The 26,618-nt window shown below is 32.9% G+C and overlaps 1 protein-coding gene across 5 annotated transcripts in view; it reads left to right on the top strand.

The window, feature by feature from the left end:
* The first annotated feature begins 9,753 nt into the window (after positions 1-9,753).
* Positions 9,754-26,618, top strand: part of ADGRL3 (adhesion G protein-coupled receptor L3) — a 463,877-nt gene continuing 447,012 nt past the window's right edge. For all 5 annotated transcript variants that reach the window (XM_090266824.1, XM_090266822.1, XM_090266821.1 and 2 more), the window contains exon 1: positions 9,754-9,837. In XM_090266824.1, coding sequence (XP_090122950.1) covers positions 9,783-9,837 — 55 coding nt within the window. In that variant the 5' untranslated portion in view covers positions 9,754-9,782. The remainder of the gene's footprint in view (positions 9,838-26,618) is intronic.

Raw genomic sequence — 26,618 nt, 5'->3', positions numbered from 1 at the left:
AACCCTGGAGTAATACAGATAACACCCAAATAATATTTATGAACATTTCTAAAATAATTTTTGCAATAGGTATAAGTTCCCTAAATGGCATAAGGTAAAAGAAAACATGTTAAGTGGAAAACTCCTATATTATAATTAGCAATGGAGTTATAGAACTGTATACTAATTAATGATTAAAAGAATAGCAATGGCATTTTTATACATTCAGGGTGTCCCAATTATGTAAATGTAAATGACCTCTATTAAGACATATGTCAAATACAAGAAAATATGCAAAATAAAATATAATGTTAAAATGTATAAAGTTGATATGGAGTAAACATTGTAATTAGAATTTGTTTCCGAAAAATTTTAAATAATATAATGAAGATATTTTATTTTTTTCAAGATTATTATGAGGAGAAAGATGTAATAATAACATAAACTGATTTTGGGAAAATATTTAGAGTAAGTTATTCTACAGAAAGGTGACTAAGAATAGGTAAAATGAAGGGAACAATTTCAAGATGAGTGGCATACATTCAATATTAATTTCATTTAGAGTGTAGAAAGGGAATAAATATAAATAAAAATAGAAGTTTTCAAACATGATTTGAGACTAAGGATATAAACAGGAAAAATAAATTATGACACCAGAACTTCAGGTGAGAGTTTCCCCTAAGTAAAAACTATGTCCTAAATTCAGCATAACAGATGTAATTCAAATAATTTTAGTGTACAGTAGTACTAGATATGAATGAAATATGGTCTAAGTATAACAAAGAAGTGATCTCCTATATGTTTGTAGCATTAAAAAAAAATTTTTAATATTTAGTAAATTTGACTCAACACAGCATAATAAGTATAATATGGTATTAAATATTAGTGATGTAAATTAGGATACTTTAACATTGCTTTTTAATTTTGAATATTGTAAAGAAGAGTGAAATTAGGTAGTTTTGTTTGAGGATATGTAAACTCCAAGTTCCAAATCAAGGACTGCATTAGAAACATATTCCTTCCAAGCTTGGCTCAGGATTACAAGCAAAACTGTTACATTGTGATTTTCTTTGAAAAAAAGGAGAAATACCATCTTTAGAGAATAATTTTTATAGCATTAATATTTTATTTCTTAATTAAATTAGTAGCACAAGCAATAAGGTGTATTTTAAACAAAAGTTTTCAAATTCTTTATAAAATCCACATTTAGTAGGAATTGTTCATCTCTAGAATTCTCAAGGAGAGTGTGCACATCTAGACACCTGTGGAGTTTTCTGAACATATAAGTGAGAGGGGTGAGTGGGACATATGATCTGTCACTCATTTTGAAGAAAGAAAGGAAACGAAGTTGGTGAATGACAGACATGTACTGACAGACATGCACAATCATACAACAGTCCCTGCAGTGGGCAATGAAGTACCTTACCTGTAATACTCAAAATCAGCCTCAAAGGTGAATATTGATTTCCGTCTTATATTGAAGAAACAGAGGTTTACAGAGGTATGCAAATTTGCCAGCACCAGAATATTAGACCTGCATGAGTTTAAATCCCTTGCTTTACACAAAAGAAAACCTGATAGTTTTTTTTTAAATTTATTTTAATTTCATTTTTACTTTGTGTTTCTAGAACATCTCACATAACACATATCACATCTTGCACAGCAGCGTGATTTGTTGGTGAGCGTACCGTTTGGCATTCATATTTCACTGCAACTGCTTTTGAAACGGTGATCACATTTTAGACCTGTAGCCACACTCTCCCCATTTTGCCCATAGTATTAGCACAGAGTTTTATACATAGAGAGGCTAAAACACATTTATTGGAGATGGAATTTTTCTTGAAATTGACTTGTTAAATGCTTTATATCTTTAGTAAGTCTTTTTTTGTGAGTAATTATCTTGTCATGTAACTAAATTAGTCTCTAATGCCTTTTCTTGTTATTTTTCCCCCTCTGTATGTTTTTGAAGAGCTATATTTTAGAAATGAGTCGAGTGAAAATCTCCTTTATATGAAAACTGATTGGTTTGGTAAAGTTAATGATAACACATAACTTGGAAAAAAAAATCATACAGAAAATTTTCTCATTTTTTAAATGTTAGTATTCAAAGGGTGAGGGTTTTTTATTTTTATAAGTTATGAGCAACCTTGTATTTCATTTGTCTACTTAAATGTATATAGTTTAACTGGTAGAATTTTATTATATATGGTCCCAAATTAGCACATTATTTTGGGGCAGTGTGTGACAGATAGGTGGTCTTGAGGCTGGAGTGTGAGAACATGTTATCCTTCTCAAATAATAGCTTCTGTCCCTCCAAATTCCTTTCTCCTCCTCAGTTTACACAATAATCATGGAAACAAATTCCTATGCCTGAATCAAAGGTAAACATCATGGTAGAATTGCTCTTATGCCCTTCTGCAATATCTTTCATTAAAGCATTATAAACAATACATATGCAATTTCTTATTCTTTTTTTAATAAAATAACTTTCTCCCAGTGCTTTATCAATGTAAAACTATATATCCTATAAAATAAACTATTCTATTTTTTACTAAAACCAGACTTCACAATAGCAATACTCTTATTTATTTTTGGGAATAATTTTCCCTGGACATCCAAAGATACTATGTAATTAAGCTTATAAACTATAAACCTGATGTTTTTCTCTTTTTTGCCCTTCCACTCCTGTGCTGTTCTAGGTTCTCCACTTTTCACAGTCAAATAAAGTATTTCAGCAAGGCCTAAGGTCAATCTGGAAACTTGCTACACTGTCTCCTTCCTTTGTACAACTAATACAAATATTACTGTCATATAGTTTCTTATTTATATCTACTACATAAATAGAAAATAACACTGATATTGGAGTCAGATATTTAGTTTGAAATTCTTGTTGTGTAACGTCAAATTTTCCTTAGTAACTGTGAGATAGTATTATCTGCTTTATAGATTTGTATGGAGAATCAAATCAGAAAATTATTTAATTCTTAGAACATTGGTTGGCATATAATACATACTAAGGAAATGTTAATTCTTCTTTTCTTTATCTAACTTCATTTCCTATGTTGCATTTTTCTCCTAACAGTGTGAATTGTGAGACAGATTATTCTACTTCATTTTCATTTTCAATAATATTTAGTGTATATTTTTGAGATAATGAATAAATAATTCACCTGTATGGCTACCCACATTTTTTCCAGTAGCTAAACAGTTCTGTATGCATTCACCTTATTTGTGTATATTTATGTGTTCTTGTGTATGGTTCTGTATGTATATATATATGTCCACTGATGTCAATTTTTGACACTCATAAACCCAGTGGTCATAGGGAAAAAAAGGAACAGTAACTAAATGTTGAAGTTGGGGGATATCGTTTGCTTGTTGATCTGTCAAACAATTTAAGTATTTTTAAGTGTATTTTATTGATTATGCTACTACAGTTGTTCTAGTTTTTCCCTTTGCCCCCTCTGCCTGGTACCACCTTTTTCTCCAACAGTCCCCCACTGCTTAGTTCATGTTCATGGTCATGCTTATAAATCTTTGGCTTCTCCATTTCCTATGCTATTCTTAACATCCTGCCCCCCATCTATTTTGTCCTTCCAATTATGCTTCTTAGTCCCTGCATTTCCCCTACTCTTACCCTTCCCCCACCCAGCTGATAACCTTCAAATGATCTCCATACCTATGATTCTGTTGCTGTTCTTGTTGTTTGCTTAATTATTCTTTTTTTTGATTCAGTTGTTGATAGTTGTAAATCTGTTGCCTTTTTAGTGTTCATGGTTTAGATCTTCTTTTTCCTAAATAAGTCCCTTTAACATTTCATCTAATAATGCTTGATGCTGATGAACTCCTTTAGCTTTACCTTGCCTGGGAAGCACTTGATCTGCCCTTCCTTTCTAAATGAGAGCTTTGCTGGATAGGGTAATCTTGGTTGTAGGTCCTTGCTTTTCATCACTTTGAATACTTCTTGCCAATCTCTTCTTGCCTGAAAAGTTTCTTTTGAGAAATCAGCTGATAGTTTTATGGAAACTCCTTGGTGGTGACTCTGCTTTTCTCTTGCTACTTTTAAGATTCTCTCTTTATCTTTAAACTTCGGCATTTTAACTATGATGTGTCTTGGTGTGGTCCTCTTTGGGTCCAACTTGCTCGGGACTCTCTGTGCTTCCTGGACTTGTATGCCTATTTCCTTTACCAAATTAGAAGAGTTTTCTTTCATTATTTTTTCAAATAAGTCTTCAGTTTCTTGCTCTTCCTTTTCTCCTCCCAGAACCCCTGTGATTTGGATATTCACAAGTTTAAAGTTGTCCCAAAGGTTCCTAATCCTCTCCTTGTTTTGTTTTGTTTTTGTTTGTTTGTTTTTTGAATTTTTGTTTCTTCTTTCTGTTCTGTATGAATGTTTATTTTTTCCTTATGTTTCAAATTGTTTATTTGAATCCTAGCTTCCTCCCATTCATTGTTGATTCCCTGTGAAGTTTATTTTTTATTATTTCACTTAGTGTAACCTTCATTATTTGATGTTGTTGCTGTATTCAATGATTTCTTTGAGCATTCTGATGACCAGTGTTTATAACTCTGCATCTGATAGGTTGGCAGTCTTCGTTTCATTTAGTTCTTTTTCTGGGGTTTTATTCTTTTCTTTCATTTGGGCCATATTTCTTTGTCTCCTCAATATGTCAGCCTCCCTGTGTTTGTTTCTGTGTATTAAGTAGAGCTTCTTTGACTCGCTGTCTTTGTGCACCTGTTAAGTTGTATGAGATGGAGCCTTAGGTATTCGCTAGGGTGGGACAACCCACTTTACCACTTTGTGTCTCTGTGTGTGGGGGATGGTCAAATAGGGGACAATGCCACTATAGTATTCCCTCTCTATATCACGGTTCACTTATCGCGGCCTCACTGTATTGCGGGACTTTTAAAAATATTATATTTAATTATTTATCGCAGAATTTTCGCTATATTATGGGATTCTGCAGTACTGTATATATATATATATTGTTAAAGTTACATAGGTTTAAGAATGTAGAATATGTTTAAGAACATAATTAGTGTTTATAAAAGTGTGGAAAAGGTTAATAAGGGAGTGGGAACAGTTTATAAGTGTATGGGAAGGGTTTATAAAGCCTTAAAATACACACACACACACACACACACACACACAAATACTAAAATAAATGTAAGGTCCTTACTTCACAGATCTTCACCTAACGCGGTGGGGTCTAGAACGTAATACCCACAATAAGTAAGGGAATACTGTACCTGGCTTCTGGAGGCTTGCCCAGCACTTGCCCCATTTTCATTCGCTTCACCCACTTCTAACATGTGACTGCCTCCCTTCCAGCTGCTGCCCTGATGGTGAATCCAGAGTGGGTGAATTTGGGTACATCCCAAGTCCATGTGGGCTCTTTAAGTGGAAACAATCTGACAGTTTCTTCTGCAACCCACCCCCCACTGGCTTTTGCAGTCAGAGATAATGGGGATTCATTTTCCTGGTACTGGAACCCTGAGCTTGTAGTCTGACCTGGGGCTAGGATCGCTTGCTCCCAAGGTTTTCCTCCTGATTTTTATCTACCTTACGTGAATATGGGACTGTCTGTTTTACAGCCCCCACTTGTCCAATCCACATCATATCTCTGCGTGTCTCGGGACTCTGCCCTTTCTACCCATCTGGATGAATGTGGCTTCTTTAAGTTCTTGGTTTTCAGACTTCCATACAGCTTGATTTTCTGATAGTGCTGAGTGTTATTTTTTTGAGATCTTGCTGTACTTCTTTCTATGGTTGTGCAAGGGGGTGAAAGTGTGTCTAACTATGCCTCCATCTTGACTGGAAGGCCTCATTTAAGTACATTTTAAGCTGTAGCAGAAGCCCTTGGAGACATAAATTGATCCAATTTAAATATTGTTTAAATATCCATTAATTTTTATGTGCATGTTAAAAATGTTATTTTGCATTAGCAATTTCTTTCAAAATTTATTTTTGAAAATAATTATACATTTACAGGTAAGTTTCCATATATTTTGTAAGTTAGAGTAAATAAGAGAAAATGAAATAAAAACATTACATATGATCCGTTTCAACATAGTTTCTGTTTTAGCTAGACCACATTTTTTCTTGTTAATATTTTTCTTATTTGTAAGAGGACAATACTATGAGATTATCTATTATGAACTTCATTTTTAAATAATGTCTGTGAGATTAACAATAAATTTTTTATATATTTTGTATACAGATTTAAGGTTCTTTAGAGCCTATCTATAAACTAGTGACTCAGTAAATATTTTTTAGCTATATTATCAAGTGATCTTGATAAAGGAATAAAATTGAAAACTAATACAGAATATAATAACTGGTAACACATATATAGCACTTATTACATGCTAGACACTGTTCTGGGCAATACATATTTTATGTATTTTATCTAACTGAAAATTATAAATTTTAGTGTATCTAATGTTTATATAATCATATAGATTAAGTTATATCACTTTCTCCCATTAACTGGTAGGAAATTGATGCACAGAGGCCTTAAATGACTAGCCCAAGGTTATAGTACTAGGAGAGTTAGTAATTGAGATAGGGTGGTCTTCACTCAGAATCTATGTTCTTTAATTACCATGCTATAAATAAAAGTATCAGAAATTAAGACAAATCTGTGTAATTTTGCCCTATACCAAGGCAAGTACTTCAGAAATATTTTGGAATTTATTTTGTGAAAATGAGGATTATAATACAGTCTTCAGTAAACTATCTCTATTTTTAATGTCCCTTTCCAGAAAAGTTAAATTTTTATTGAAAATATGAAGTTACATGAAACATATATTAACCATCAGAATACAAAGGAGGGGTGGGAGGAATATTCTGTTCCCTCTTTACTATTTTTTTTTTTTTTTTTTTCAGATTTAATGTGTTTTATTGATTAAAATATTACATTTGTGCCAATTTCCCTTCCCTCTGCTCCCCTCCACCCGGTGGCCCCCTCCCTCCAGTTGTCCCCCCCTTTTAGATTATGTCCATTAGTTGTGCATACAGTTCCTCCCAACCTCTGTCTATTCCATTCCCTCCTACCATGATCCCCAATTCCTATATCATCTCCCTCCCTCTCCCCACTCCCCCTCCCTGTTGACCTCCCCCCACTATGCTTCCCTTACCCACAGTTCCTTTTCCACTCTCGTTGCCTGTTTCGTTTGCCTTTGTTTCATCTCCCTATCTTCTGTTATTTAAACCAGTCCCTTTAACTTCTCATATAACAGTGGTTTGGATCTAATGAACTCTTTCAGTTTTATTTTGTCCTGGAAACACTTTCTCTGTCCTTCTATTCTGAATGACAATTTCGCTGGATAGAGTATTCGTGGTTGTAGGTTTTGGATTTTCATTACTTTGAATATTTCTTGCCAGTTCCTTCTTGCTTGTAGGGTTTCCCTTGAGAAGTCAGCTGATAGTCTAATTGGGACCCCTTTGTACATAATTCTTTTCTTCTCTCTTGCTGCTTTTAAGATTCTCTCTTTATCTTTAATTTTTGACATTTTGATTATAATGTGTCTTGGGGTGGTTCTCCCTGGGTCCAGTCTCTTGGGAACTCTCCTTGCTTCCTGGACCTGCAGGTCTATTCCCTTCCCCAAGTCTGGGAAGTTCTCCTTTATTATGTTTTCACTCAATTTTTCAAGTTCTAGTTCATCTTCCTCATTCTCTGGCAAACCAATGATTCTTATGTTGGGCCTTTTATAGCTGTCCCAGAGGTTTCTGATCGTCTCATTGTTGCTTCCTATTTCCTCTCGCTGCATTGGTTGACTGCTTCTTCCTTCTCCATATTCCAGTTTGTTGAAATGAACTCTGGATTCCTCACCATCTGTCTCGTACATGGTTTTGTTCCTTTCGTTATGAAAGTTTTTCGCTTCTTTCATATCTTTTTCCTGCTCTTTTGTGAATTCTGTAAGCCACCTGATAACAATGGCCCAGAACTGAGCCTCTGACAGGTTTCTTATCTGTTCATCTGTCAGGTTCTCTATCTGCTGCCTGGTGAGCTGCACCACCGGGATCTCTATAGTTGTCTGCCTCATTTTGACAGATGCGTTTTGTTTTCCTGGGCTGGCTGTCGGGGGCGGTGCCTGTGTACTCGTAATGACCCAGCGACCGGCGCCCTTTGGCGTCACAAGTCAGCGCCCGGCGCCTGTCTGCGACCTATTTCGCAGCCCTGTGGTGCTTTCTTTCTTTGGGGGCGGGGGTCCAAAATGGATACACACAGTTATTCCGCTAGGAGACCGGGATCCGTCCTCCCGCGCCCCTGGGCCTCACTGTTCAAGACGATGCTGCGACTGCTCTCCCCAGCGCCCGGAGTCGCGCACCGGCAGGGGCTTGATTGGAGTCGCGCCAAGCCTCCGGGCTTTTTCGCCGCCCCGCCCCCGCCGCCGCTCCGCAGACAGCTTTGCCTTCTTTAACTCTTACCTGCCCAAATGGCACCGCTGGTTTATAACTTCATGTGTTGGGCTTCCGTGTAGCTTTATTTTCTGGAATTTCTAGTTATCCTTTGTTTTGAAGTAGTTGTATTCCTATCTGGTTGTAGAGGGAGACCTAGCGTGTCCGTCTAAGCCTCCATCTTGGCCGGAAGTCTATTCTGTTCCCTCTTGATTGACCAATCTTAAAGGTGCTGACTGTGAAAGACAGAATTGTCAAAATTTGGGTCATGTTCCCTCAGTATTTTTGTTCTCTAAGATAAATCTGTGCATACTTAAGGGGAGGCAGGCACATCAGTTTGATTCACTAACATAACTTTTTTAATGCTTAAAATTGTTAATGCCTTCCTTATATATATTTAACACTTGTAAGCGAGATTCTTCATCTTAAGTTGTAATATCCTGGAGAATAGGCTACATATTTTAGTCAATATTCTACCTGTTTTTCTAGTGCAGTGCTTTGTATTTCTGTGAGTACTCTATAAATGTGTGTTGGATTAATTATGTTTGACCATAATTACTTAGCATAAATCTATGATCTTCACAGATTTACTTACAAAGATGCTTAGATCAGTAATGTAGTTAATATGTAGAATGATTTTTAAATGAATATCAGGGTTGAGAATGGAAGTAAGACTCATATATTTAACTTTTTGTTCTGAACTTTAGCAATGACTATGTCTCGGTGCTCAGTTGGTCAGAACATCGTCCCTATAAGCCAAGGTTGGGGGTTCCATCCCTGTGAATGCATAAATAAGTGAAACAGCAAATCAGTATTTCTCTCTCTCTCTCAAAACCAATAAATAAAAACAATTAAACTCAGTAATGATAATGAATTACTTTAGTAAAGTTACTAAAAATTATATTTATAGAAAATATTTATACATAGTAAGTGCCAAATATATTTATATATACTAATGAACTATACAAATTAGTTATTGAGTTAATATAATATATTTGTATTAATTTGTCCAGTGATACTGAATCGTTTATTTCAGTCTGTTTCGGGTCTGGGAAATAACCACTGCTAATATATGCATAAGTATTGTCTTTTAGGCAATGCATTTATTTTTATATATGAATCTTGTACTCTAAAATGAAATGAGAAGGTATCACAGATGTTTTAATGAGGAAATAAACTTTCAAGGAATTAAGAAAACCTGTATTTGATAATCCTCTTCTCTTTTTCTTGTTTGCAGGATTCGGATTTGTGATATTATTGTTTCTATTTTTGAGGAATATTTCTTTCTTTTTTTTTTTTTTTAATCATTGGTTTTGCAATACAGAAGAGGAACCAGAAAACACTTTTTTGTTACACATTTCAAACACTCTTGAGGCACCTTGAGCCCAACTACACAACCATGTGGCCATCACAGCTACTTGTCTTCATGATGCTCTTAGCACCAGTTATTCATGGTAAGACCTTTAATTATTTGTGTGTGTGTGTGTGTGATGCTTACCATTGTCTCAGTTATTTATACTACTCCCCTTTCCTTAAATTTGCTGTAAGATTTTGCAGCTTTTGCCTACCATATATTAATAAAAGTTAGAGTAAAAGACCACAGTGTGTACTGTAAGCTGCAATGAAATTAGTTTGAATTTATTTCTTAAGGTACCTTTTGAGATGTATGTATAACCAAAGGTTTAAAAAAATTGCATATTTTACTCTTTATTTGTACCACACTTAGGAAAATTCAGCTGAATCATTAACTGCATCATTTATTGTGAATTTTTTGGTTTACTTATCTTTGTAATTAAAATTATTTTTAATGTAATAAGTATGCACATTTGAAATAAAACACCCCTAAAAATCTGATTTTCCAAACCAAGTTATCATTTGTTTGTAAATGTTTGCTACTCTGTTTAATCTTTAACAAACAGAATGAAAACTAAACCTCCCATTAAAGGAAAAATTTTTTGTCATATACTTTTCAATGTAAAATAGAATAAAAACACATCAAAATAATATGAACATATATAGAAAGTTAATTTTACTGAAACATGCTAATATACTCATAGAATATTGTAAACTTAGTTTATTTAAACATCTTGGTATTGATAACACATCTGTAAGAAATTATATACCTTTGTAAATATTTAAGACATAATCATTGAATAAGTAAGCAAGGCAATTTCTGTACAACTTAGTATGTAATATTCACTGAATCGCAATAAAAACTGGCAAGGTAAAGTCTATATGTGTGTTCCTTTATCAGAATTTAAATATTTCTACTAATAACCATTGATTTTTTACTGACATGAAAATGGTATTATACAGCCATTATCTTACATGTTAATTGTAATTATAGCAAAGAAAAGGGGACACAGCTGTACTTGCCAGTGCCTAGGAGATTTCATAATATTATAATGTATAAAGCAGCTGAAATGAATTTTAAGCCTCTTTCACTTACTTTTGGCTTTTAATTGCTGAAGAAATTTATGGTAGTTCACCTGTGATGCAATTCCAAATTTGGCCTATGTTCCTGAGTTGCAAATTTAGTTGCGTTCTGCTATTATAAGAACTGGTTAACGTATCATTTATTTATTTTTAAGATTTTCTCTAGAGTTCCCCTGATTTAACACATTTACATCTAACAAATTACTATAATGTAAGGTAGTGCTTTTGAAAAAAAATACAGCCATAAACAAGATATGTTTTGTCAAAAATTTCAAAAGGTTTCTTTAATTTATACACTGATGCAGTACTTAAACATTCATATACTTGGGCACATGTAACATTTTGTGACATGGGGGAATCAAAGCATTATGTCACTTTAAATAAGAGTTTTCCTCATTATCTATTGGGTTGGCTAAAAAGTTCATTAACTTTTGTTCCTACGATGACTCCAGTAGTGCTTATTTGTCTTTAACTTCATTTGAAAGCAATGTGCCTTTTTAAAAAAATTCAAATTGTTGAATTTATGTGCAGCTATTTTAATATTGAAGATAGAAAAAAATGCACAACATTTGCGGCATATTATGCTTTATTATTTCAAGAAAGGTAAAAATGCAGCTGAAACACACACACACACATACAGACATCTGTGCAGTGTATGGAGAAGGTGCTGTGACTGACTGAATGTGTCAAAAGTGGTTTGCAAAGTTTCTGGGTACAATTGATATTTTGGCTAAATAATTATTTGCTGTGGGGGCTGTCTGATGCATTGGAAGATGTTTAGCAGCACCCCTGGCCTCTGCCTACTAGAAGCCAATAGCGGGAGATAGACAACATACTCAAAATATCCAAATCAATAAAATTATTGGTGAAAATGAAAAATATGTCTTTTATATTAAGGAAAAAAACTAAATGAACATTTTGGCCAACTCAATATATATCTAAAGAAGATTCTAGTTAGGTTTAGAATGTTATAAAAATGCTTTACTAATCAGTTTCTTTTGAGGATTGAAGAAATAGCATGTGTAAAGTATCTAGCACAGTGCATAATGAACATTAAGTGCTTGAACGTGTTAATTTCCTTCATCATACTATCTATCCCTCCACTTTTAGTGCCAGTAAATTTTAACAACCAGGGATTAGCTCAGAATTATTTAACCATGAGGTGTGTTTCTTTTGATGTTGATGCTCAAGGGAAAATGAATGTGTATAATATACTATTTTGTTTTTAAAAGATAGTCTAAAATTACACTTGTTTAGGAAGGTAGGTTAAAATAGCAGAAATGGACATTGTAAGAAAAAATAATATCTCTTCTGAAATATCTGGTCTCCAAAAACTGACACCTTCTATGTATTTTCATTGGGTCCCAAACACACACACACACAGTCTCTTCCAGGTAACTGAGAAATATCTTAAAACCCCTAGTAGGACACATAGAAAATTGACCTGGTATATATTTTAGGCTAAAAACTTAACTAATCCTTTCTGTTTACTGTCAACTACTTTCTATTATCTTTTCTTGAACCATATAAGGCTAACCAGCGTGGTAGCTTTCTATGTTAAACTTTATCCTTGTTAATGTGCTTAGGTATTCTAAAACTTTCACTAAAGAAAATTCAAGTCAGTGTTGCCTACCTTCTATAGAAGGCTGCCCTATTGCCTTTTTGGTACCATTCCTGACTTGAAACTAAAGGGCTTCACATGGACAGCCTTTTAGAACCCAGCTTAGTCATAAATAGAGAAATGCATTAACCTCTGTGCTGAAATCTACTCAGATGACATATTTAGAGTCTACCAATCCTGGCTTACAAGAATATCACATAACTTAAAGCCATAGATGACTGAGTTGAAATGGATGTCACAATTATTGAAGTACTCTTGTTTCCAAAACATCCTCTAATAACATCTTGTTGGCTACTGCTGTGATGCCAGCTATATTTGCCCTCCTGACCATGAAGAATTAACTTTTCTGGGTATGACCTGAGAGGCTGTCCTTTTCTCTTGAACAAATAATAATGATTACTGATTTTATAGCCTTATACTTTAGATGCATTGGTGCAATTAATTCTCACAACATTCTCATGGTTTTAACAACATTTATTATTACGGTATTTATCATTAACTATGGTAAAAACATTGAGGTATTGAAAGGTAAACTTGACTAATACAATATTGCACAGCTATTATGAGATTCAGAGTGGATTTAAAATTAAGGTGTTTCATGAGCTTTGGTCTTACTGCCAATAGATAATCAGTCCCTGTCAAGGTTATTCTTCCCAGTAGAGAATCCCATATCAACTCTTTTGGTCATTTGGGAAAGATGAGGCAGAAGTGCAGATCACTTGCCTCTTCTGTCTTCTGGGCATAGACAGACTAAGCTTTGAAATCTCACAAACCTGAGATAAAATTCCAACTCTACCACCTACTAGCTCTGTAACTCTATTACTTGGTAAACCAGTTAATAAATACCAGTTATAACCCACTGTGAGTCATAAAGCTGTGCTAGCTACTAAAAATATGGTAGTGAAAAAAAAAAAAAAAAAGATTCTTAATTCTTCCCTCCAGGAGCTTACAGTAATTTAAGTTTATAAGTCTACTTTTCATCTGCAAAAATAAATATGTATTCCATGCAGAGTTATTTTAAGAATGGATAGAATGATATACTATGTATATCTTCTAATATAGTGCTTGGCATTTGGTAATGCTTCCTTGTATTTGATTTTTCTAGTCTTAACTATATTGAAATAGAGCTAACCCTCTGGGAGTTTGATAAGGAAAATGAATGATTATACTTATTCTTGCCCTGAGAATTGAAAGAAATCTTTTTCTACTTAAACCTCATTATTTAAGTTATGCTAGAAATTTCTTAATACTACTCTCTGAAAAAAATTATTATTAAACAAATATATATCAAAACTAAGTATATACTTAGTATATACTGTAAGGCTTAGTATATAATGCTCAGTATATAAAAACAATTGTAGTGTATACTTATCAGTGATGCTAGTATATAACTGTCAGTAGCAGTAATATATAAGTAGTACTATATCATGCATTTTTGCATGATCTTTACATGGATAAAATTAGAAACTAAGCTAAATAACTAATTCTGAATAATATTTACATTAATATAATGAATACCATCCTATCTTCACACCATCCTAGAAAGTTGGAGCATTATTTTATACAAGAAAACAACATTAATCAGTACATTCACATTTTGTATAGACACATATATACACAATTCTTTTAAATTAGGAATTGTCTCTATTTTGTTTTTCTGTCCATATTCTATGTCTCTATGTGCCTCTGTATTTCTGTTTTCCATGACTGTGCTCTCTTCTTGTACAGCCATAAAACCCTTATCTATTATGCAGTGAGACCTGGCAGGAGTAAAGAGCTGCACCAAAAGCAGAGGTCAGTCCTTTGCTGTTAGCTAATGCACTGTTACATGAAGATAAAGACGTTTTTGTTGTTGTTCTATGGATGCTGTTGGAAACCAGGGAAGATAGTAGAATTGGGGAGCGATATACAATGATAACATGGGCATCTGGGGCTCATGCTGACTGTATAAGGAATACCGAGGTTCAATGTAGGATGTGGGTTAGGAAACCTGATCAGTTTGTGACTTCACCCAAGCCACAATGGTTCTGGAGTTGAGAAGGTGTTTGGAGGGCTCAGATATTGTAAATACACCTTATTTTAATTTAACCGTACTTATACATTGTTTCTTTATTGAAAAGATAGAAAACAGGATTGTTTGAGCTCACTATGAGTAATGAGAAACAAACAATATTTTTAAGGTACCTTTGCATGGAATATAGGGTTTTAATATTTTTTTCTATAATCACCACATTCTTCCCCTTTTCTACAAGCCTATTTTTAGTTGTTAAAGTTTCATATGTGTTTATGTATTCAGGGGCTTTATAAGCTATTCTACTTTTCATTATATTCAAGAAGTTAACTGCACTATACAGTTCTTAGCAGGGACAAAACAATTTGTATATGTAGTACTGTACTTTTTATGTGACTTGCATTTTATTATTAATCTATATCTATTTTAACAGTTATAATATTATTTAATGTGTTAGTGATTTAAAATAATACTTATTTTTTAAATAAGAAGCAAAGCTTGAGAAAGTAGAAGATGACATTTACTATATAACACCTTACCATGTAATTCTTTATATGAAGTTTTGTTTTATTAAGTGTGAAAAAGTCAGGTTGACTTCTAAGCTCTGCTAAACTTTGTTTTTTTTAGAAATTAATCATTCTTGATATGTTTATAATGTTTGCCAGCCTAGGTAATTTGTAATATTTGCAGTAATATCACTATTTTATGGCCAAATGTGTTTTACATGTCATGTCATGATATATGAGGTTACTGCCAATACATCCAACAACATCTTTATTAGACACACAATACTGAATTTCAAATGTATATTCTCTAAATGAACTATGCAGTCTCTGATATTACAGTGTAAAGCAAAGATATGCATGGTTGATAGGAATGAGTTAGAAACCTTCCCTACACACTTAGTATTCAGTTAGCAATTCCAAAAGAGTTTTCTTATGCTTTTGTACTTGCAGAACATATTATATGTACATTTTATTGCAGTGATTCTCATAAATGACTTGTGTATACCTTAAGAATAAGTAACATTTTCTTATATTCAGATTTTCTATATCGTGCCTCTTTGTTGAGAGGATGGTATACGATCCTATCTTTAATTTTTTTTTTTTTTTTTGGATATTGGATGGACTGTGGCTACAATAGGGTAGTTGTATACTTGATATTGAATTAATTTAAAAATACTTGGATATCTGTTTTCCTCTTGAGTGTATTGCTGTTTACTTTCGTTCTCAATGTAAAAAAGCTTTACATTTCTAATTTCATATAAGTAGCCAAGGTACATTTTTTTCATGCATTTATTTCCCTCATTCTGATTGGGAAATTACTTTTCAATGAGTCAAAAAATTGAAATGCAATAGGAAAGAGTCTCACTGATTTGTCATGTAGACAGAGACTATGTATTGTATTATGGTCTGTTTCATTTTGGCAGTTTAGAATAAAACTATTGAAAATAGGGTTAGTTTATTCTCAACTTTTTAATTGATAAATTGATTGGTTTGGTAAAGTTAATGACAAGATATGAATTGGAAAAAAACATTTCAGAAAGTTTTTCTTTTTTAATATTAGTATTCAAAGAATATGGGTTTATCTTTATATAGATTATGAGTAATTTTGTCTTCCAATTTTGTCAATAATGACATTTTTATTTGATTTGAATCTGTATTCCCCCTTTGTAACCATCATAGCAGGATTAGTATTTTTTTTAAATACAAAACATTGTCTTTCTATCAGAAAAAAAAATAATATATGAACAAATCATCAAATAAGCTAGCTTAATTAAGGATTTGCAAGAGAAATGTAGTAGTTATACTTATAAAAGTAAGAGATACAGATCTTTGTACAAAAACAGGCTCTCACAGTGGCATTTGATAAGCTTTATGTATTTATTTAATCTACACATATTATTGTTTATGGGGATTTGAATGTCCTGAAGTCAAGGTTGTAGCTTACAGGTCATGCACAAGAACATAGTCTCATATATTTCTTTGTCATTACCAGAGTCAAGTACTTTATTTTGAAAGTAATTCATCTCATAGAAATTTAAATTAGAAAGCAAAAATCCAATAATCTCATGACCCAGTGATGCACTTAATATTAATGTTTGTTAGATTTTCCTACTGTCATCTATGTATGCACATATTTTTTAATTTTAATATTGTTAGAAATAAAATTTACCTTCCATTTGACTTAACCTCAAAATATAGACATTTTTAGGCTCTCATTAAATTTTTTAATGACAATATTATTTCATATGAAGGAACCCTTGTTCATCTAACCATATGGTGATGGCTCAACATTGAAATTCATTGGTATATTACCATTACAAGTAGCACTATAAGGAACATGCTTGTATATAAATTTGACTGTATCTCTGTTCCCCTGGAAGAAAATATCTTGAGAAGTGAAAGGTTAAAGAAGGATTTCTTTTTCGATTAATTATTTTAAATCAATGGCAGAAAATTGTCAGCATAACCGTGCTAGTTATTTCTATGATCTATTCAAAAGACCTCCACAAGTTTTGGCTACTATAATAATAAACTAAAGAAAATATGAAGAATAAATATTCAAATATAAGATATTTGAAGAAGTATGATGATGCATTCGGTAGATTGAAGAAATATTAGCTTGCTCAGATTAATGAAACTACTTTGAGTTCAGCTGGGTGATTTACACAGGCATACTTATGTAACTAAGTAACTCATGCATTTCATTGCTCATTTGAGTCAGAACAGCAATGAAATGCATGACTTAGAAAATATTCTAGCAGGAAATTATGGAACCTATGAGATGAAAACTCTGAAGCTTTACTGGGGGTTTTAAAAGAAGACACACAATGCACCATGTTCCTGGATGAAATGTCTGAGGTCAACAAAATTGGTGGCAAATATTTTCAAACTAATTTATATAGATTTTTACACAAGTGTATTCATAATACTAATGTGAGCTTTTCTAGTTTGAAATTCAACAAAAATATTCTATAATATATATATATATATATTGAATATTAAACAAGAGGAAAGTTAATAGAAAAGAGTAATAGAAAGCAACTCACATAACATCATAAAAATCAATTATAAAAATGAAATATCTGAAACAAAACTGCTGTTTATTTATTTGTGTTGCAGTGTGATAGGAATGACTCCTCCGAAAATCAAGTGTCTATAACACAAAGTAGTTAAGTTGGGATCAAATCAACTGTGGTGTGTGTGTTTCAAATTATACATTATGAAACTTCCAGGGGAAGGCTCCTTTGAATTACCTACATTAATATCCATTTTTTTAACAATGTATTAGATAGGATAAACTAGACTGTAGTCACAGTAGATTTCAAAATCAACCATGGCTTCCATGAATAATTTCTTGTTCACCAAACATTCCAAGGCAGGTAGGTGCTTCGGATCAGTATGTGTTGGTGGGGGGAGGGGGGGCATATGGGTGTGTGCATCATTTTATTGCTCTCATAGTTATTCAGAAATCTAGGCTAATGTCATGAGGTTTCCAAAGTCATTCCGAGGGTCATTGCCATTCTAGTCCCCAGGAAGGAAGAATGAGCACTGGGAAGATTCTAATGGGAAATGTTTATGGATATGCTTGGACGTAATGCACATTATGTCTGTTAACATTCCCATTACAAAAAAACGAAGCCTCATTGCCACACCTATGAAGTAATCTGAAAAGTCCAATCCTCTTGTGATAAAGGAAGAAGATATTTATAAAACATACCACATAGCTTGTTAAAAAAGAAATTTGAGGCACTAGTGTTTTTAATACATGGAATTTTTACAGCTCTATTTAGATATATTTAACATACTACAAAACTCACCCTTTTAAAGTGTACAGTTCAGTAGATTTCAATGTATGTGTAATTGTACAACCATCAGCATAATCAATTTAAAAATATTATTAGACCTCTAAAAAGAAACACCATTCCCATTATTTCTCACACACGACTTGCCCTCCAACTGCATCCCTGGCAAACACTAATCTACTTTATGTTTCTATGGATATGAAGATTCTGGATTTTTTTTCTAAATGGTGTCATGCATTTTTTATATTTTTATGATTTTCTTATTTTCAATTAACATAACTAAAATGTATGCCTATTATAGCATGTTTCAACACAATTCTATTTTCTTGCCAAATAATATTATATTTTATGAATATACCACATTGTGTTTATTAGATGATAGAAATTTGGATTATTTCTACTTTTTGTCTATTCTGATAAATCCTGTTATGAAAATTCATTTACAAATTTTTCTGTGGATGTATTTTCAATTTTCTTTTGTATACTCTTATGAGTGGAATTGCCAAATTCCATGATAACTCTGTTTAACATTTTGAGGAATTGCAAAACTGTTTTCCAGAGTGGTTGCATATTTATACATTCTCAACAGTAATATGAGGCTTCTCGTTTTCCCACATCTTCAGCCCCATTTACTGTCTCTTTTATTTTAGCTGCCTGGTCTAAACGAAGTACTATCTCATGCCTTTGATTTGCACTTCTCTAAGGCATAATGATGCTGAGAGTTTCTTTTCATGTGCTCATTGGCCACTTTTATATCTTACTTGGAGAAATATTATTCAATCTTTTCTCAATGTTTTATTTTTCATTATTGAATTTATGTGTTCTTTATAGAAATGTCTTTTTTAGAATAGATTAGTGGATATTATTGTTTGACTACACTTAGATGTAAGAGTTCTTTCAATTGCATATTGTAAGGGAGGCTTTTTGCCTGGATTTACCATTTAAATCTTTTTTATTTTACATTCACTTTGAAATTCTATACCATTTTCGTAGCCTTACTCAACCTTCCCTTCACTTACATATTTGATTTTTAAATGTAGTTCATTAATTTAGTTTTTATGATTATGATAAAAACAAATAATTGGAAATGATTAAAATTTTACTATGATATGTGAACTGTGTATAGCTGTGTCTTGTATACAAAACAAGGTAATTTACTGGGTTCCTATAGTAGCTTGCAATTACTCCTCCCTAAGAAAATGATAAAGAACATTTAGCTTTAGTCATGATGACCAAAACGTTTCTATTTTTGGTCTAGTCTGAATTCATGTTCTGCCAGACTTCAAAACTCTTCTAATTTAATTTCCTTTTTTGTATCTTTGCTCAAATTATATTATAAATATTGAATATTTAATTTTATTTTCCTAGGCTCTTTTTCTATATGTTCTGTAAACTACTGGATGCCTTTTACTGCATCTCAAGAAAGTTATGAAATTCATTATGTCTCTTTATCAAACCTATTTATTGTATACTAGTGACTACTCACATTGCATCTACAAACAAACAAAGATGAGAATCAGAAGAAAACATGAGATTTTGTATGGCAAGAATCCTAGCAAAATTGCATTATTTCAGACAAGTGGGTTTATATGAAATATTACCATTTGAAAAACAAAGTCTAGGAGAAAGGTAAGTAAAAATAATGAGTTCCAAATGTTGATAGTGAATAGATCCTGCAGTTACAAGGAACTATGACTGTAGGAGGATGTTGGTATATGTAGAAAGTATTATTTACATAAAGCCCTGAAGTTTACAATATTTTCTTATCTAAGGTGTATTAGAATTTGCATGATTCTGTTGAATAAAAAGATCGTAAGCCTTAGAGTCTAATTCCAATTCTATTGCTTCCAAGATACATGACCTTAACCAATTTGATCCACAGTTTCCCTATTTGTTAAAGGAGTAATTAGGCCTACTTTGTTATAGTGTGAGGATTAAGTAATATGTGTAGAAAAACCCTAACACAAAGCCTTACACATTTAATCCTGGGAGGATGTGGTCATTAAAACATACCTTTTGGAATTAGAACTAAAACAACAAATGATCTGGATAGTAAGCAAAATTTATAATATAACACCATCTTGGGGTCACTTACTCTCCATAGTGTTCTTCAAAGACTGCATTGTATATTCTTAATCCCCATTTGTGACAGTTTCTCTAATTATGAACCTACATATTTGTACACACACATTCCATCATTATATTCCAGACTCACCCACTGGACTGTAACTAAGTCTTTAATGAGTTACTAATGAAGATCTTAAGCTTAGATCAACATGAAAAAATGTTAAAGAGTGTTGAAAAGCTATTCGGAGTACAAGCCTGTTGCTTTTAATTTGGCTAGAGACCCAATAAAATTCCTGTGTTCACTATTCCCCCCAGGTTTGAAAAACTTGAATAGTGAGTGAAACAGATTTCTTACTTCGGTATTACTAGTTTACTGTGAAATTAAAGGGGGTAAATACGTTGAGCTAAATTAGGGAAATTGTTGTTTTCATTAAGTGAAAGGATGAAAATAATATGCAAAATCAAAATAGTATTTTACAATAACTAATTTTTTGTTGGACTCAAGATTTTAACACAGATTGATTTTGCTGTTGCATTAGAGAACAGGTGTCATGGGAAAACAAAGATCTAGATATCCAGATATGATTAGATCATATAAATTAAAAAAAAAAAAAACAAACCTCTATACCTCTATATTTATAAAAAAAAAAAAAAAAATATAGCAGGCTTTCAAGTTTCTCTCCAAGTTGTTAACTTACCATGAAAGTAGTAATTCTCACCACTACCTGAATTAGATTAGGACTATTCTTTCCTGTAGCTATTGTTACAAATCAACAATGGTGGTGACTATTTAACAATGATCCTTTTATCCCCCTTTTTGATACTGAAGTCGGTGAAACCATGCAAACCTAAAGGGAGCATGATTTAATAATGAAGACAGTTAATACATAACATTCAAAGCAACAGGCTGGTATGATGTTGTCCCTCCAGGGAACAATACACATTTCCTTAAATGAAGCCTTTTAGATTAGTCACAATAGCTCAGGACAGTTGGAATAGCTGTGGTAGTCCAGATGTTTTACAGGGTACAGGCTGTCATTAGGAGTCAGACTTGATCTCTCACCTCTGCATACAGATTTAAAAAAAAAAAAAAAAAAAAAAAAACACTATGCAGACTTTTAAAAGTAATTAATTATCATTACCACCATAATGCAATCTATCATTTTGACATGTGATCATGTTAACATATTTGCTTTCTTGTTAACCAGCATGTTGCTTTCATTTTGTTTGTGTTTTGAGAAGGGGAAAAAGGGAGTAAAAATCTTAGCTACCAGAAAAAAATAGATAAAAAGTGTTTGTTCTTCTCAACTGTCTTCAGAGATACCAGTTATGACTAACAGTATGGGAAAAAAGAGCTTACTAACAAGACAGCTATTCTGTCAAAATGTGTTTTTCCCCCCACTATTTTTTCCCACACACCAAGTATAATTGGAAGTGTGATTAAGGGAGAGTGCTTTATAAATACAGTTACCAAGATTTTTTAAAGAATTTATTTACTTTACAACACTTTGAAAGCACAGCTTCCCATACCATTACAAATTTATATTCTTAAAGAGGAGAATAGAGGACAAGTAATTAAAAGGAAGTCAGTATTTTCCAAATAATATATTTCATAATTTTATTTTTGTTGCCATGCATTTAAATCAGTTTACGATATATTTACAAGTGGGGAAGCATTTCTAGATAGAGAAGAAAAACTATTAGTTGTCTCTCTTTGAGAGATAAGATATGTAATATCCATTTTGTTTAATTTGAAGGAAAATGTCTCAAGCATATTACAGTTTATAAATTTATACTATGTAACAGAAATATTACTTACTCATTTTAACAAATGTTTGAGATATTACAGTCTAGGCAACCATTACAATGAATAAGCCACAGTTCTTCCTTCTATTTTCAGGACTTGGAAGATGCATACTTGAAAGCCAATTAACAGTAACACTGGGGAACACAGTTTTTGTTGAGTTAGATCTGACACTTATTTTTGACTAAATTTTGGCATCTGAGTCCAAAAATGACCCCGGTTTTTCTCATCATGTAAACCTTTTATGGTACAGGATACCTTCCCTTTGTCCCAGAAATCATACAAAATGTACATACAAAGGAAAATAAATAAAAGATTACCTGAATATACTGTTTATTTAGAGTTACTTTATTTGTACAAAGGCTATATATTGTTACTGTAAGTCAAATTGTGTACAGGTAGTAAAGTTCTGCTACCAAACATACATATTAATGTATTTTATATTTTCAAACAACAAGCTAGGAAATGCCAAAATGAGATACTTGAAACAATCTCCTTCAGTTGGCAAAGCTTAACAAATTGCTTAATGAAACCCAGTTTTATGTGCAGAGGTGGGAATATAATGTTCTTTCTGTGGGCTTATGTAGAATGTTTGGATCACCAGGTTTGGGGTCAGATCTTGGAGGCCAATTCGACTCCATCCAATGCTGCTCATGAGCTCTGCTGTCCCACATACACAGAAAACAGGGATACTTGGTGTATCTGCATTGCTGACCAAGAAGGAAGCAGACCATTTTAAGATCAATACAGATGATCCAATTGTGCCTGTGATATTGCAACAGGTCTATGATTCTCTTTATGTCTTCATATTCTTCTTGAAAAGAAACTGATTGGCCAATTGGGACTGCACCAAATGAATTGCCATTGTGGAGGAGGATACACTTCAAGCTCTGCTTTGAGCTATTGATGAACAGTCACCATTCAGTTGCGTTACAGATTGGAATTCCCAATTCCTCCATTAAACCATGTATGTTATGGCAATACACAAAGCCACCGTCACTTCGAAAGTACTGCAGAAATGTACTTTCTCTTGATCAAAAGTAGGATGCCTTCCCTCCTTTTTCAAGCAAGTTTATTTCATGCAGTGTTGAATTCTGACACCTTTTTGGATAGTCCCAAATCTTGTGCCAAATCATTCAACTCATGCCGATCAAACCCCTTATGAACTGAGTCATCTTCAATTTCAAAATCTTCATCGTTGTTGTCACTTAGTTCTTCTCCATATTCCTGTTTCTCGAAAGAGGGTAGTTCAATGAAAACTGGCACTGGGATTTCAGCTGAATGAGGCCTGGGCGTATTGCTGATGGCAGACTAGGATATTCTATTTTATATCTATTTTTCTTGTTATATCCTGACGCTTTCACTATACAAAGGTAACAGTCACTGGGCTCTTGCCAAACCATAGATGCACCAAATGGCAATTTCTCACATGTTCCCTTCATCAACATCTGTAAACTCTCGACACACTGCTTTCACACATTGTGAGGGGCCCAAGGCTTCTCTTGACCACTAATTTTACTTTAAAATATGCAAAATTTTGCCTGACAAATGCATTAATATTTGTCCTTTGACTGGGAATGGTGAAACTGCCACAGATAGAACAAAACGAATCAGGGTTGTTTAGACACTTACGATGAAAAATAGCAGAGGCAGACATGATCTGAAGGAAAGGAAATACGTACATATGTAAATAAAAAAATAAATTCTGCTAATTCCTTGTATACAGACAAGAACTCGGACTACACTTTCAAATATGATTCACTGTATAGAGCGGCACACAACCTCTCACCATGTGTTACTGAATAGCCTAGACAAGTATGAACCTGTCACTGGTTTTCATGGTTGTCCCCACACTCCTCCCCACTCGAGGGATGTTTGCTCTCAGCCAATAAGAGAGCACTAGTGCTTCCCTTGATCCAGGCTCGATCCAGCCTAGAGTGGTCACATCAATATAAGCTGGAGAGAAAAACTTGATGTGATAGAAGAAAATTAGCTGCAGTTTTGAAATGAGCACGCTTATTTAAGTCTAAAACAGCTGAAAAATTGAACTCAACAGGAATTATGTTAAAAATTGTTCCCCTGTGTAATCTTTCAATGTTGTTCCTTTTACTTTTTAACACTAGGATTTAAGGTTCCTTTTAGCTTTACTCCAAACCAAGTATTTGACTCTTCTTAGAATGTCCTATACTGCTTTTATTGCTTGATTCTTCAATCTTCTGGTGACCAAAAGTTTAACCAAAATATGTTTTATTTAATTATAACAAGCTGTGTTGTATAGAAGAAGAGTGAAGAACCTAACTTGAAGGGAGAATGGATAACCCACATAGGGTATATCAACACTTAATAAAAACAATTCAGACTAGGGAATGAGTCTGTTGAGTTCAATTGAGTAATATTCAGGTATACTATGAAAGTTGCTTCATCATACAGAGGTGGACAATTAATCACTACTGAGTTACATTCTTATAAGGCCCATAATTGAAATATATTTTTCTTTGTGTTAGAACTTTAATGTTGTAATTTCTACCCGGTGGCTTCCTTTGTCATGTGCTTAAATTGGAACTTTTATGTCTTTTGTTAGAGATTATGACCCACCCTATAAAGAAATTATGCAGCTGTCACATCACCTGAGGGAGAAGTTAGGGAAGATGTAATCTTTTTATATGGCCAAAATGAAGGTGCTGGGAGAAAAGTAGAGCCTTTCAGTTACGCATAAGGAAACAGGGTTGGGAATAGTGCCTTTGCTTACAAGAAAAGAGTTGAAAACAACAGATTCTCTGTCTCTCCTTCTCTCACCTCTCCCCCCTGCCCCATGTATATATGGTGGCTCTGAAATTGGATTAGGCATTCTGTACCAATCAACCATTTGTTATTTCAATATAATTTCTAGCATTGACATAGTACATTGCAGTTAGCTGAATACTTTTGCACACAATAACTTAGTGAATATTTGTAACAATTCAGTGAGTCATAAATAGTAGTATCAATAATTTTAGGATGAAAAAGTAGAGACAGAGCCATCAAACTAGTGATGCAATGACATTAAAAATATTTTTAAGGAAAGAACCTCAAATCAAAGTCTCTTAACCATCTTGTGAAAACTTCTTCCAAAGACATTTTAATAACTTACTGAGCATTTGCCTTACTTTGTAGACCTATGATTTTAATTAGAAATAAACCAACCATAGTGACCTACAGAAGAATGAGCTAGAACATTACAAAATAAAACAAGTAAAATTTATAAATTTTTATTTAAGAAAGAAATATTATATTTGTTTAAACTTAGAAATAAAAACCCACAACATTTTAAATCATAAGAAGATTTAAATTTTAATTTAAAAGTAGATTTAAGGTTTTAGATTTCAGAAAGGAAGGGATTTAGATTACAGAAAGGAAGGGAAATAGTAAAATTGGAAGCTGATAGCTTAGAGAAATTATGGGAAGAGTGATATTTGGAAAGCTTAGGAAGTAGGGGAAAGGGTTTCCTACCAAGAAGGATACTTTTAACAAAGGATTATGCAGGTATTTATAGATACCTATTATATCCAAGAAAATAATAGTGAAAAGTAAAATTGAATATGTAGGTCAGAGTCATAGTTGTAACTACAGTCCACTTAAAACTCTATAGAGCTCATAATTAGTTAATAAGATGATATGGTAAAATATTACCTTAAAACACATAAACAAATGACTTCTGAGAAACGTTCTTAATATATATAAAATGTAAATCACTTGTAAGGCTGATAAATTAACTCAGGTGGTATTTTGTTTTCAACATTTTTCTTACCTTAGAACTATCTTAGTACTACAGATGATTGTTTTATCTAGATCCTAAGCTCAATATTATGACCAGTAGATGTTTGGAAAAAGAAGCTAAATAATTGACTGAATTACATAGCAATTCATGAAAGAAACAAGAAAAAATAAATAGTTGGAACTGGTTAGAAACAATGCTCATTTACTAGTTTTTAAATTGTATTTATAAATCAATATTGATTCCTGAAAGTATTTACCATTAAAATCTGATATTTTTAATATTAATTTTGATTACCAGTTCCATATATCAGATGAAAACTGTGGTACTACCATCATAAATACTTTGCCTCTTACATGATTTTTATTTTTCCTTTTCTTCTTGCTTCATATTTACCCACAACCAAAATTCAGGAACTTCGAAGCTATGATGTCCTTTGATGTTTGGAGACTATACATAAGCATGAGGGGAATATTTTGATTATTTTGGCAGATTATGAAATATTAATTTTTATATTGCATGCTTGTCCACTAGGAAAGCAGTATCAAAGTGTTTAAATAGTAAGACTATCTGAAATAATTATATGGACAACTTGACTATGGCAATAACTCATATTATGATGAATATTAGCTGTTTTCTATGATTAAAGCATTTCAGTAATTTAAAAAACAGGGAATTACCTTTTTATTAAATTGAAGCTTAATTAGATATGGAACTTTTTACAGTTTTATTCA

This window comes from Furipterus horrens, unplaced genomic scaffold (assembly GCF_987537825.1).
Source record: "Furipterus horrens unplaced genomic scaffold, mFurHor1.1.pri manual_scaffold_2, whole genome shotgun sequence".
Classification (NCBI taxonomy): domain Eukaryota; kingdom Metazoa; phylum Chordata; class Mammalia; order Chiroptera; family Furipteridae; genus Furipterus; species Furipterus horrens.
The sequence above is the reverse complement of the archived record's forward strand: the minus strand, read 5'-3'. Positions and strand labels throughout refer to the sequence as shown.